Below are 13,500 nucleotides of genomic sequence, written 5' to 3' on the forward strand. Positions count from 1 at the left end.
GAAAGTAAGGACGCAGCGATTGCCTTTATTTTAACAATGCAAACACACTTGCAGGCGTGCGCTGATGAAGCGTCAGAATCAAAACTCTGGTAGCGTGATTCGTGACTGCGCCGGCTACTACCCAACCTCGTTGTCACGCCACTTTCTGTAAGCAAACACACAAAAGCGACATTGATACAATTATCTTGCAGAATATCACCTGATTTAGTCATAACTGTGTGAATTGGCACTATATGTTGTACTTATGTCAAGAAAAAAAAAACATGACATTTTTTCTTCAGAAAAAACTAAATATCAATGTTAAGTCTGGTAAAAGTGTATTTTTGCCGAATCATTGCCAAATCTTTAGAAACGTTCGGCAAAAATTGCGCCGAATTTTTGATTCGGCAAAAGTACGGCCCATCTCTAGTAAAAATATGCGACCCAGGTTGGGGGGGGGGGGGGGGGGGATGGTCTGGTTTGCCCCCCCCGCCCCCCTCAAAAGCAAGTTGGTACGCCACTGGTGAAACCATTGCAGTATTCGTATCAGTCGCTGGAAGGAAGAGTGTTCAGTTGCACTGGCAGTCCAGATATCTACCCTAGAGCACTTCCTTGCAGTCAGTACCCATCGAAAACTGTTGACGGGCGTCTTAAGAGCCGGCTCCTTAAAACGCCTCTTTATTAGTGGCTATAGAGACGGTGTCCGGAAGATTTACGGGCACCTTTTCGCTTGTTCCAAACTTATCGTTCTGAAATAAACTCCATGTGGAGTTTCGTGAAAAAGTTTAAAACAACATGTGTGAACCATCTGCGTTGCTTGCTTAACGCTTGCTTAACTTCCTGCCCACAATTGTCCGTAAAACACGCTAAGGGGGCCCCAGTACAAAAGAAAGCTCCAACCGTCCTTCCATCAAACTCCAATAAAAAATATAAAAAAAACTAACAAGGGGTATGGGAGGCCGTGTTAAATTTGGTTGTTCTGGCATGCTCTTGCACAACGAGCTCACAAACGCCAGCTGATCTAGAGACGGGAACTTTATGGCATCCTTGTTTCCTTGTTGAGGAAAAGAGAACGAGAAGGCCATTGCGCCAGTGGCCCTTCGGAGTTCTTCTGCTTTCTGCCTAAACTTTCTTAAATAAAAACAACAACAAAAAACTACTTACATTTTAAATTTTCAGGGGCCAGCATGGGGGCCCCCTGAAAGCCTGGAGCCCAGGGCTGCAGCCCCCTTAGCCTGTACCTTAATCCGGCCCTGTACGTCAGTGTTGCCCGACTGCGCTGGGCTGCGAGTTTTTTGGTCAGTGGGATGTGGCTGCCTGCGTAGGCGCACTTCCGGACGCTGGTGGAGGCTGAATTGCCGCGTTATATATTTTTTTATTTTGTGTTCTATGGCGAACAGAATTTCTCGTTTTTTTTTTGTTGTTTTCTTAAATGCATTGTGCTATTTTCGATAACAAAAACAAAGAAATGAAAGCTGTTTTGGTGAGGCCGTGTGTGACACAACAAATGCAACTGTAATGGTTGTTTCATTTTATGTTGATCTTTCTTTACGGCACCATACACTCAGCCGTGTCAATCTACAAAGGTCTTAACCGTCGAAACTATTTGACCACACAGGATATCCGAACTGCATGCATATTCTTCGCCCACAGCATGAAATTCAACGACTCTCATCAATCGAACAACATATATTGTACGTATCCCACGGTGCCGCGTTATCCGAACAGGATTTGAGAAATGTCTCAAATAACACAGCATATCCAATATACAGTGTCGACGATAGTCACTTCACGGCGATCGGACGGAATCCGGCGTGTTTTGGGGCACATGTAGAAGAGAGCTGCTTTTTTGCACAGCTTCAAAGGAAAACCCAACACTATCAGCTATTTTTCGCGAAGACCCGGAACATAGCCGGGAAGGCTTTTTGGAGATTATCTCAACGAAAATAATCCTCCGAGAACGTCGAACTGCCCGCGTCGTGGGCTGCTTGACGTTCGCTCTCTTCGTTCGTTTCCTGCGAAGGCCGAGCAGGCAACGAGCCCTGGCATTCCCTGGTTCTCAGTGGAAGACAACACACAAAGGTAAAGCATCCTAAACAGCCAAGCAAAGTAAAAAGCTCGAGGTACACCTAAACATTTCTTACGAGTTCTGAATGCGAAAGCATGCAAGCCGCTTGTCCGCTCCCTTTGTCGTCTGCTGCGTACTACACTCTTAAGAAAAAATGGAGGGAAAAGGTAGCAACGGCGCGTCTTCCTCTCCCTTCTACTGACGCGCCTCAAGTGGACACAAGAAAAAGGGAGGAACGAAGTGTTTTTCTACTCCAGGCAGACGGGAGAAAGCTTTCGCCCTTCCGACTCATCTTCTTTCGGTTTCGTTTTTCGAGCACGTCGCGCACGTTGTTTAATAAATGTTGTTGAGTTCCTTGTGCGGGGCCCACGCGGAACGCGGAACTACAGTCCTACTGTAGCGGAACCACGCGGAACCGTGTCGACGTTTTCGACGTTATGGAAATCGCAGGAACTGCCTCCAAGACAGGCAGGTTTTACTGCCGACTGCCTGGGTGCCTTCCGTGCTGACTTCGGTTCTGTTTTCCCGTGCCGTGTGCCAACGGGCGTTCAACGGGGTTCTGTATTTCTGCGTGTCAGCAACATCGTGATGGCAGTGTTGTGGGTTGTGAACAGAAGAGTGGAATTATCGCCGATGTGACCGTGTGTTGGCGTATTAGTGGTGTAACAACAATATGAGATGACGTAAACTGTCGGGCATTGATGCGGCTGGTCGGCCCGTGATCGGAGGGGGCGGGGTGTCGCAAGTTGACATTCCGCTTTACATTAAAAAGTTTAAGACCACTTCAGGGATTAGGCACGTGCAATCGATCGACTTGCGGATAGTCATGTTGGAACGCTGGTCTGAACAGTAAGCTCCTATCGTACAGTGGCCAATGTGACCGTCGGTTGTCTCCTTCCCGAGAGCGATTGCACTCTGGGGAAAGGACTGAACAGTACGAAATTATGACGGAAAGTACGTATATTTACAGTGTGGAATTTTAGCATTAAAAAAATAGTAGGTAAAATCGAAAAAAAAAAGCTACCCTTTATTTAGCTGTTTAAATATACTACGGTTCCTGGAGAGACTGTCCTCCAAGTGGCGCGCAGGGATGAGCGCTAGACGTTTTCGAGCTCGCCGCGGCGTAGCTCCGTACACTTAATACATGCCGCAAGTCGTGGCTTTGACTGCATTCAAGTTGATCGAAAAGTGATTTCACTGCCCGTGAAGCATCACTTTCAGGTGAGTGAATATCCGCTCTACAGAGAATAATTCAATACGGCAAATGCAGCCTTGCGCGAACAGCACAAATAGAAAAACAAAGACTACAATAGAAATACAGGCTACGACGTGCCGTGAGGGGAGACAAGCACATGGCTTGGAACCGCATTGGAGCGGCTCGATTTATTGGCTTTCAAATAATTACGGCATGATCGCGCGTTTACTTTTTAATAAGAGATTCATCCCCCGAGCCATTCAAAATACTCTCAGAGGTATGACATTGCTGGAAAATATCAACATGCTGGGAACATTTTTTATTGCTTAGGGAGTCACCAAGATATTCCACACGTTCAAAACGACCAGTATAAAAGACGGAAACGCAGAGCTGGGAGAGCTCGGGTGTAGTGTTAAGGTTAGTGTGCCGTTGTATTGATGTCTGTATGCGTATGTATGTGTATGCGCACAATGTATGTTCACATGATGCTTGCAGTATGCGTAATGTGGCTACATGCGTGTATAGTAGAGGTTCCCGAAGAGTGGCCCGAGGAAATAAAAATATTTTTGTAGAACATATATTGGGCGGTACCTAGCACCACCTAGCCTAGCTACTTGCAGGGGGCAAACTTTCATTTAGAGCAATGAACGAAATTCGAACTACTTTGAATCAATCCGAGTCAAAAGCAGTCCAACGTTACGTAAAGTACCAGTAGCACAAGACTACCGAACTACCAATTTTAAAACGCGTTGCAGTTATCTTTTTGGGGAAGTGCTCGTGTGACCGGGAGGGAGGTGGGGGAAGGGATAGGGGAGGGAGCCGCACTTTGACACGCGAAGAGCCGCAGCTTGGTCACCCCTGTTATAGAAGACTAACTTTCACTGAAAATTCGTACAAAAGCAGGTTTTCCCTCTCTCTCTCTTCCCCCGTGGTTCGAAAGCAGCAGCGAGCTCAGCTATGTTTGTTTCCCCACACCTCGGTGTTTACTCAACACAAGGCCTGTGCACATGCCCGCAGGCCTTATGGGCATGTCCATGTCATCTTCTACAATAGAGCGCGGGGCACAGTGTAATGTAAAAAAATACTAACACTGGACGAAGTGACATTAAGTGCCGGATCTCCCCCGAAAGCAGTCGTCAGAGAATGCGAGCTTGACCCACTTCGGCTTTTGTGCTGAGCTAGGCGCCGTGCATGCTGCATTGTTCATGCAGGCCGGAGTGGTAACAAAAGAGCCCCTCCTCCCCCTCGCCGGAGAACACGAACTCCAGCCGAACGCTGACACCGCGTTCGGTAATGTCGGCCGAGCGCTGAGTCATGGTATTTGTTGTCCCCATCCGTGTAGCTTTAAAGTTAACCGCTCGGGGCGCCACGCTCTGTCCTCCTCCCCAATAGCGACACAATTTAAACTCATTTCCTATCAGCTGGTGAATCCACGTATGCAAGTCAGCCTGGTGACCACAAAAAGTACATGAAAAACGATATTTTAAACTCAATCGTTCTTTATCCAGTAACTGAGCACGAAATAATTATGCTTATATGCTAAATTATGCTTAAAGGAAATATTACACCCCTGCATTATTTAACGCGTTGCCTGAAACTTTAAGTAATTTAACATCCATTCGCGCGGTGAAACTAAAAGTCAAAAAATGGTGTCAAACGCTCGCTGGTAATACCTGTGGATAAAAAGTTGATATCGTTTGCATAGTGCACAGTTCTTCCTTATGTGTAATGATGTATGCAGTCTTTTGTTGGCTGCCTGGACCCACACACAAGCATTTCTGCTTTCGTGGGCCAGTACGCTATCTTGTGTAAAATATTTCTTTTCAGTAAATAAAAGTATTATTATTATTATTATTATTATTATTATTATTATTATTATTATTATTATTATTATATCCCTTAAAAACAATTAAGCTTGCGGGGGTGGACGAGCTTAAAGTAGAACCTATTTAATTTGTATCCAGCACTATTTCAATTCCTCTTACTTATATATGTAATTGTATATTTGAAAGTGGTATTTTTCCTGATCTATTAAAAATAGCGAGTTTCAACTAAGGGTGGCTCTAAACGTGACTTAGGAAACTACAGACCAATATCAATGTTGCTGTTGTTCTCAGAAATAATCGAAAAAAGCAATTAATGAAAGGCTTCAAAAGTGTTTTTTTATATACGATGTCATAATCATACAAAAGTTTGGTTTTCAAAAGGGGAAAACTACCGAACTAGCGCTTTTGCACATTAAAGAAAAAATAATACGTAATATTGAAGATGAACGTTTTACAGTTGGTTTATTTATCGCCTTTAGAAAGGCTTTTGATCCCATCAAACATGACATACTCCTTTCAAAGCTCGAGACATATATATGGCATGCGTGAAACTGTGCATAAGGTCATTACAAGTAACCTTACATCTCGCACACAGTATACGGTTTATAATAACATAAAATCACCTCTAGGGTTAATAAAAAATGACGTACCACAAGCCTCCATACTGGGACCTTTACTGTCTGTTCCTCGTCTATATAAATGACATACATAATATACCATTTACCGAAGATTTAATACTGTATGCCGATGATACAAATGCATTTTTTCCTGGAGCCAATCTTAGGGAACTAGAGACCACAATAAACAAATATTTAATTGAACTTTCATCCTGGCTGGTGGCAAACAGTTTATCTCTAAATACAAAAAAAAAAATGTAGTATTTTTCTCAATAAATCGCGCCCACAATACAGATATTGAACTGCAGTTCGAAAGAGCTGCACTTGGGCGTGTCGATAATCATAAGTTTATTGGAGTGTGGTTTAACGAGCGCCTCGATTGGACGCACCATGTAAATAAAATGCAAAACGAAATCTAAAAAACAATAGGCTTAATTTCATCTGCAAAGCATCTTTTACCGGAATGGCTGAAGTACCAACTATATTATGCGCTGATATATACCAAGGTTTACTATACTGCTTTGCTGGGGTCCGACAACAAAGACAGACATCGCACATCTACATTTACTACAAAAAACTACAACAAAAATAGCTGTTCTAATGCACAATTTTGCTTATGATGCACATATTGCTCCGCTTTTTGAGAAGTATAAAATTTTGAGCTTTGAACAACTCTACATTATAAACTTGCACTTTACATATTCCATGACCGTAGACTTCAACAACCTAGCTATCCTTCTGCATGCACTAGACCCGACCACCATCACAACACTTGAAATGACAAGTATATACTCCCCGAAATCTGGACAAATATGTGCACGTAAACACTCTCATGTCAAATTCCAAACTTTCTTAATACACACAGTTATGTTCATACACTTATTACGTCAAATATAACACTAAAAACATACAAAAGCATAGTGAAAGAAACTCTGTTGCCCACAAATGTTACAAACTGATCTGAAATATCTAATTTTATCCTCTTTTCTATCTTTTTTTGTATGCTTCTTTTGTATAGTATTATAGTATCAAAAATGTGTACTATATAAATGTCATTGATATGTATGTTTTGTTATTCATTCTATTTTATTTAAGAGCGCTTCTTGTTTTAGTGCGCTCTGCTGTCGACGAGTTCCATTGTCTTTTTGATATTTCATTTGTGGGGACTTTCTCCCTGGCTCCCCCGCGCTCCGTGACCTTCCCGGTCCCCGCCGCCGTACCGTCGGGCGCTCCTTCGTTCCCCGTGACCTTCCCGTTTTCCGACGCCGTCCTGTCGCGGAACGTCCGAGCTCTGCGGGACGAACGGGGCAAGCGCCCCCTCACCCAGCGCTGACGTCGGAGGGTCGGCTCGCGGCAAGGTTCCCGATTGGACGGTCGGCGGGACAAGGACTTGGGAAGGTCTTAAAAGGGGAACGGAGACAAAGGAAGGGGTCTTGGGCTGCCGACTTCGAAAGGGACCGGTCAGGGAGGTCATTGGGACGACAGCGACGAGCGGCTCTTCAACGACGTGAGTTTGAGTAAACTCTTTTGAACACGCACTGTGTGGGTGACTTCTTGGGGAGCGAGCGAGGCACGTCCCGATCGGGCGTCGATCAGGTAGCGACCCACATAATCTGGCGCCCACGTGGGAGCCCGATCGGTTGGCCGTTGCTTTCGCTCCTCCCTGAGAGGTCGCGCACTTTGCGTTTTCGCGGATTTTGGAGGTTAGCGTGCTCGAATTTTGCGAATTGTGTTCGTGTTGGTAGAAAGTGACAATGGTCGACACCAGGTCGACCACCGGCGCGAGTAAGGACGGTTCGTCGGAGGACGAGCCTGGGCGAGATAGCGCGGGGGGCTGCTCCGATTAGCGGAGACTCGGGCTCACGCGCGCCCCCGGAGACTGGGACTTCGCCCCCAGCTTCACCAGCGACGGAAGGCGTGCTAGACGCCGGTGAACTGATGCGCGCAATGACGCGGATGATGGACGCGATGTCGCGGCAGATGGGGACAGCCCCAAGCGTCGCGAGTGCCGCGCCTTTGCCGATACCCCGCCCGCGGTTGAGCGTGCCTACGCCGACGTACTCGGGGTACTCCGACGGGAAATCGGTGCACGATTTCCTGCAGGATTTAGACGCGTACGTAACCGCTTTGGGGGCATCGGACGCAGCAGCCCTGCTGCAGATCGTGCCGATTGCACTGACGGGCGACGCCGCGCGTTGGAGACGGCTGCAAACGCCGTTCCAATCAATGGCGGACTTCCGGGCGCGGTTTCGGGAGGAATTCCTTCCTCCCGACTACGAGATGCGGATTCGCGACGAGCTGGCGAGCCGCACTCAGCACCCGGATGAGAGCCTCGTGGAGTACGTCCGTGCACTCCAGGAGCTCTACTCGCGGGCCGAACCCTCCGCGCCTAACGCGGAGAAAGTAGCGAGGGCGATCCGCCAGTGCCACCCCAGATTTAAGGCGTATCTTCGAGGACGCGATTTTGCAGACCTCGAAGCACTGGCGAGAGAGGCGCGCACGGTTCAAGCGGGCTTGCTCGCTGAGCTGCAGTATCGGCCCCCTCCAAGAGCCGAGGAGTCCTTGGAGCCGGGTTGCGCGTGGACGGGACGCGCCGCGGACGGTTACGTCGAGTCGCAGACGGCGTACGTGGCCGTCGCGGATCGCGGGAATGGCGGAGCCATTCCACCTCGGGCCCTCGACCCATTCGGCTTCGAGCAAAGGCGCAGGGTAGCCAGCGCAAACTCAGCCGGGGCGCAACCCCGTAGGGGGGGCGGCGCGGTCGAATACCGCGGAGACGTGACGCGTTACGACGCTCGCGGCAGCGACAACAGCGCTCGGCGAGGCGGCGCGCCGCGTGCTGTTAGCGACAGATCAACTGTAGCACGCGACGACCGTGCCCAAGTCAGGTGCTTCAGGTGCCACCAGCCTGGGCACATCAGGCGGCAATGCACGTGGGCAGCGGCCGAATCCAGATACTCGGAAAACGCGCGAGGCCGGCGCCAGTAATCGGGTTGCCCGAATCAAGGTTGCCGGCCGCTGCCGAGGCCCCGGGTCAGTTCGCCGACGGGGCGGAAGTCGCGGGCAGCGATCGGGTAGCGTTCGCGCCGTCGGCATGTCGGGCTCAGGACTCGACACCTGAAAGGGGTCCGTACGTGCGGGTAGAGATCGGTGGTAAAGATTATCTAGCATTAGTCGACACGAGTGGCTAGCGCCGAAGAAAGACGGGACAGCCCGTCTTTGCGTAGACTACCGCCGACTCAATGAGATGACCAAAAGGGATGCGTATCCTTTTCCATTTATTGAGTCCATCATGTACTCGCTGGGTAGCGCGAAGGTCTTTACCACGCTGGACTGCAGCAGAGGCTTCCTGCAGATCCAGGTAGCACCAGACGACGTCCAAAAGACAGCGTTCACTTGTCACAGGGGGTTGTTTGAGTTTACCCGCCTGCCGTTCGGATTATCGAATTCGCCGTCTAGTTTTCAGCGGCTGATGGACATCGTGCTGGGGGACGCGAAGTTTAACTTTGCCATGGCTTACATGGACGATGTCGTAGTATTCTCGAACTCGTTCGGAGAGCACCTAACTCATCTCGAGATCGTTCTGAGTAGAATGTGGGAGGCTGGGTTGACGATCAACCCAGATAAGGTACAGCTCGCAGCCTCGAGGGTTAATCTCTTAGGCTTTATCGTTGACAACGGTACGTTGAAGCCGAACGACGATAAGTTGGGGGCCATCCTCAGTTATCCAGCGCCGCGTGACGTAAAGAGCCTTCAGAGGTTTCTAGGGATGGTCGGTTTTTATCGGCAGTTCATTCCGGGATGCGCGGAGCTAGCACAGCCATTGAACCAATTGCTGCGGAAAAACTCAAGGTGGATCTGGGGGAGGGAGCACGACGCGGCTTTCGCGTCTCTCGCGAAGGCAATAGCTGATACAGCGAGCTTACATTTACCAGATCTAAACCGGCATTTCGTCGTACAGACGGACGCGAGCGACTACGGTGTCGGAGCGGTGTTGCTACAGGAGCACGATGGGCAGTTGCGCCCTGTGGCTTTCGCGAGCCGAACGCTTACACCGCCCGAGCGCAACTATAGCGTAACGGAGAAGGAGGGGCTGGCCGTCATGTTCGCTTTGAAAAAGTTCGATCTCTATCTAGACGGTACGACTTTTGTCATACAGACGGATCACGCTGCGCTAACATGGATCCAGAGGTTGAAGGAGCCAGCGGGAAGGCTGGCTCGCTGGGCTCTGACCCTGCAGCGCTACTCCTACACTGTCGAATACCGAAAGGGCTCGAGCAACAAGGTTGCGGACGCGCTCTCTCGGGCGCCCCAGGACGGTGGTCGGGAGGAGGAGACGCGACCGTTGGGGGGCGAAGAGCGCGGGAGAGGAGGGAGAATACCTCCGTGCGCGGGGGAGAAGCCCCCCGCGATCGCGGGAAAGCGAGAGAATGGCTGGGAGGAGGGGAAGCAGCCGGAGTTCCTAGCAGCGGTGGGTCACTCTACGAGGGAGCAAAGGATCGTGGCTTGGGGGGAAGTGGTAAGCAAGGCAGAGCTTGTCGAGGCCCAGGGAGCAGATGGATTTTGTCAGCGGGTGTTGGGAAAACTTGCGGAAATTGCGGTTGACACCGGGAACACTGACGGACGAATCGGCGCGCCGTTCGATTCGTATCTGCTGGGCGAAGATGGGTTATTGCTCCGCTATATTCCCGCGATCGACGAAGAGGAGGGGAACGACCCTCCCTTCAGGGTGGTGATTCCTAGGAAGCTACGCAGGAAGTTTATCAGATACTTCCACGACTCGGCTCTGGCCGGTCATGGCAGCGGCAGCAAGACTTTTCAAAAGTTATGTCGCGTCGCGACCTGGCCGGGAATGAGGCAGGCCGTATTTCGGTACTGTCGTAGCTGTCCAGCTTGCCAGAAGGCGAAACCGAGAGGCGAGAAACCTCCGGGGTTGATGCAGCCGGTGATGAGTCACTACCCGTGGGAGATAGTCGCGTGCGACATCGTTGGCCCGCTGCCGAGGAGTCCTCGGGGAAATCAGTACCTTTTGGTGGTCACTGACCATTTCTCGAAGTGGGTGGAGCTGTACCCCCTGAGAAAACTGGTCTCGGAGCGAATCTGGGAAAAGTTGTTAGACACTTTCCTGCGTTTCGGAACGCCCAAGTGTCTAGTGAGCGTTAATGCTAGTTATTTCACTAGTAAAGTCTTCGTGGACTCCTGCTTGGCCCTCAATATTAAGCACAAGAGGACGACACCGTACCATCCTCAGGCCAATATCACTGAGAGAGTGAATCGCAACCTGAAGAGCATGCTGATCGCGCTGACGGAGAGACACCGGGACTGGGACGAACACATCGTCGAGATGGGTTTCGCCATTCGGACGTCAGTGAACCGATCAACCGGGTTTACACCAGCGTTCCTGAACCTAGGTAAGGAGCTCCCGCCTCCACTAGAGAACGGGTTAAGAAACAGCGACGGGGCATCGGGTCGCCCACTCTCTACGTACGCGGCCGGGCTCAAAAGCCGCTTGACGGGCGCGTTGCACGACGCGAGAGAGAACCTCGATGCCGCGAGGATCGAGCAGGCGGCGCAGTACGACAAGAACCATCGCCACCTGGAGTACAGCGTCGGAGACCTGGTTCTGAGGAGAATGCACCCACTGAGTAATGCAGCTTGCGGATTCGCAGCATCGCTGGCTCCGAAGTGGGATGGGCCCCACGAGGTAAGTACGCGAGTGTCGCGGCTTACGTACCGACTCACTCGGCCGAACACAACCGAGGAGTCTGGCCCTGTTCACGTGACCGATTTAAAGGTGTACTACCTTCGCGACCAGGACGGCGATGGACGAGAAGCGGCTGATGAGGACGAGGAAAGCCCCGTCTCGGCCGGACGGCAGACGCAGTCCGGAGCACGGATGGAGCGCGCTGGCCGGACGGTGCATGACACTGTCGGCGAGCTCACTTCTAACAGGAGTTTCTGCCGTCACTACAATCTGCGGCGCAGGGTTTAATCCATTTCTGTGTTTTTAACTGAATTTCCTCCCCACAGAATGCCTTTCTGGAACGACGCCGGACGCCGAGCACGTGCCGGCGCTGGACGGGGACGACCCCTCCCAGGAGGCCCGCCAGGCCAGAACGGGGGCGCTAATGCTCCCCCAAGTACCCGGGGTGGGCGCCCCGGGTCGAGGCGGCCCGACTCCCGAGGTCGGCGACCATGGAGGTGGCCCCACGATCGGGCGTCGGACGCTTGGTCCGGACAGCGCCAGGCGGGCTCCGCGGATTCCGCGAGCCACCGCGCTGGCACACCGCAGAGTGGGTCGGGCCCGTCTGCGCGGGGAGGACCAGGCTTGAGCAGGCCTCTTCGCCCCGCACGACTTCCTTCCACGAGAAGAGAGGGACCGTCACCGCAGGGGGGACGGGCCTGGAGCCGGCGGCCATGCCACACCGTGGCAACCTGGACGACGTGGGACGGGCAGCGGGACCTCCATTTCGTGTCCCGCCAGTGTTGGCGGGACCAGCCGAGACCGGTCCACGACACGCCCGGTGTCGAGGTCCCGCCGCCCTTCCTGGGGCACACGCTGCCCGCCTTCGAGTTGGCCCCGGACCTGCAGGACCCCTGCTGGCTCTGCCGGGTGCCGGTGGTTCACCGCGAGACCCACGAGGCCGGCCCACGCCACCAGGAGCTGCTGAGGGCGGTGGGCCCCCTCACGTGCGTCGAGGCGGCGCTGCGGCTCCTCCAGAGGGACCGGCCCGACCTCCTGGCCCCGGCGGCCCGGGAGCTTCCTGAGGAGGGGGCCACCTCTGCAGCCTCCACCGCCGCTGCCTCTACCGCTGCGACCGCCGCCACCGCGGTCTCGGACACGCTGCCGCCCCCGCTGGTGCCACTCGCCTGCCCGGCCGAACCCCTCCCGCCTCCGCCCGCCGAGGACACGGTGATGGCGGAGCTGGAGGAGTTCCTGGCCGGGGACCGTCCACCCTCCGCCGACTCAGGCCCCCCGGGGTCCGAGCCTTGAGGGAGGGGAGGTGTGGGGACCCTCTCCCTGGCTCCCCCGCGCTCCGTGACCTTCCCGGTCCCCGCCGCCGTACCGTCGGGCGCTCCTTCGTTCCCCGTGACCTTCCCGTTTTCCGTCGCCGTCCTGTCGCGGAACGTCCGAGCTCTGCGGGAGGAACGGGGCAAGCGCCCCCTCACCCAGCGCTGACGTCGGAGGGTCGGCTCGCGGCAAGGTTCCCGATTGGACGGTCGGCGGGACAAGGACTTGGGAAGGTCTTAAAAGGGGAACGGAGACAAAGGAAGGGGTCTTGGGCTGCCGACTTCGAAAGGGACCGGTCAGGGAGGTCATTGGGACGACAGTGACGAGCGGCTCTTCAACGACGTGAGTTTGAGTAAACTCTTTTGAACACGCACTGTGTGGGTGACTTCTTGGGGAGCGAGCGAGGCACGTCCCGATTGGGCGTCGATCAGGTAGCGACCCACACATTTGTGTAGCGCCCCGCAGGGGGCACCTGTGAAAGCAGGTGTTTGGTGAGTGGCGTCACCACGGACCCCGAGCCATGCGGGTTCGCCCGCCCACGTCTGGCTGTGCGTGGCTGTCCCGTGTCTGGGGAAAAGGGCATCCTGGTGGTTGAGCCGAGCCCGGGGTAGGTTTGGACCCTTCGGGGCCCCCCGGGCGGGGCAATACACCACTTCGGCCCCCGCTTCTCATAGACGGGAGTCCTGCGGCCCGGCCAGGATGATTCAGTCTAGTCGCCACTCCTTCTACTATCCCCTCTCTTCTTTCACCTTTGTCTTCTCCTTCTTTTCACTCTTCTCATTTCTCTTGTTTCCTTCTTCAAC

At 52.7% G+C, this 13,500-nt stretch overlaps 1 protein-coding gene across 1 annotated transcript; it reads left to right on the top strand.

Annotated features, from left to right (window-relative positions):
- Positions 1-7,815: 7,815 nt before the first annotated feature.
- Positions 7,816-8,673, top strand: LOC121836814 (the record flags this gene model as incomplete). Its single annotated transcript, XM_042292041.1, has 1 exon — positions 7,816-8,673. A coding segment is annotated over one exon (858 nt), but the record flags the coding sequence as incomplete, so codon positions are not given.
- Between the last annotated feature and the right edge of the window lie 4,827 nt (positions 8,674-13,500).

Source organism: Ixodes scapularis, unplaced genomic scaffold (assembly GCF_016920785.2).
Source record: "Ixodes scapularis isolate PalLabHiFi unplaced genomic scaffold, ASM1692078v2 PGA_scaffold2__306_contigs__length_199485367, whole genome shotgun sequence".
In the NCBI taxonomy this organism is placed as follows: Eukaryota; Metazoa; Arthropoda; class Arachnida; order Ixodida; family Ixodidae; genus Ixodes; species Ixodes scapularis.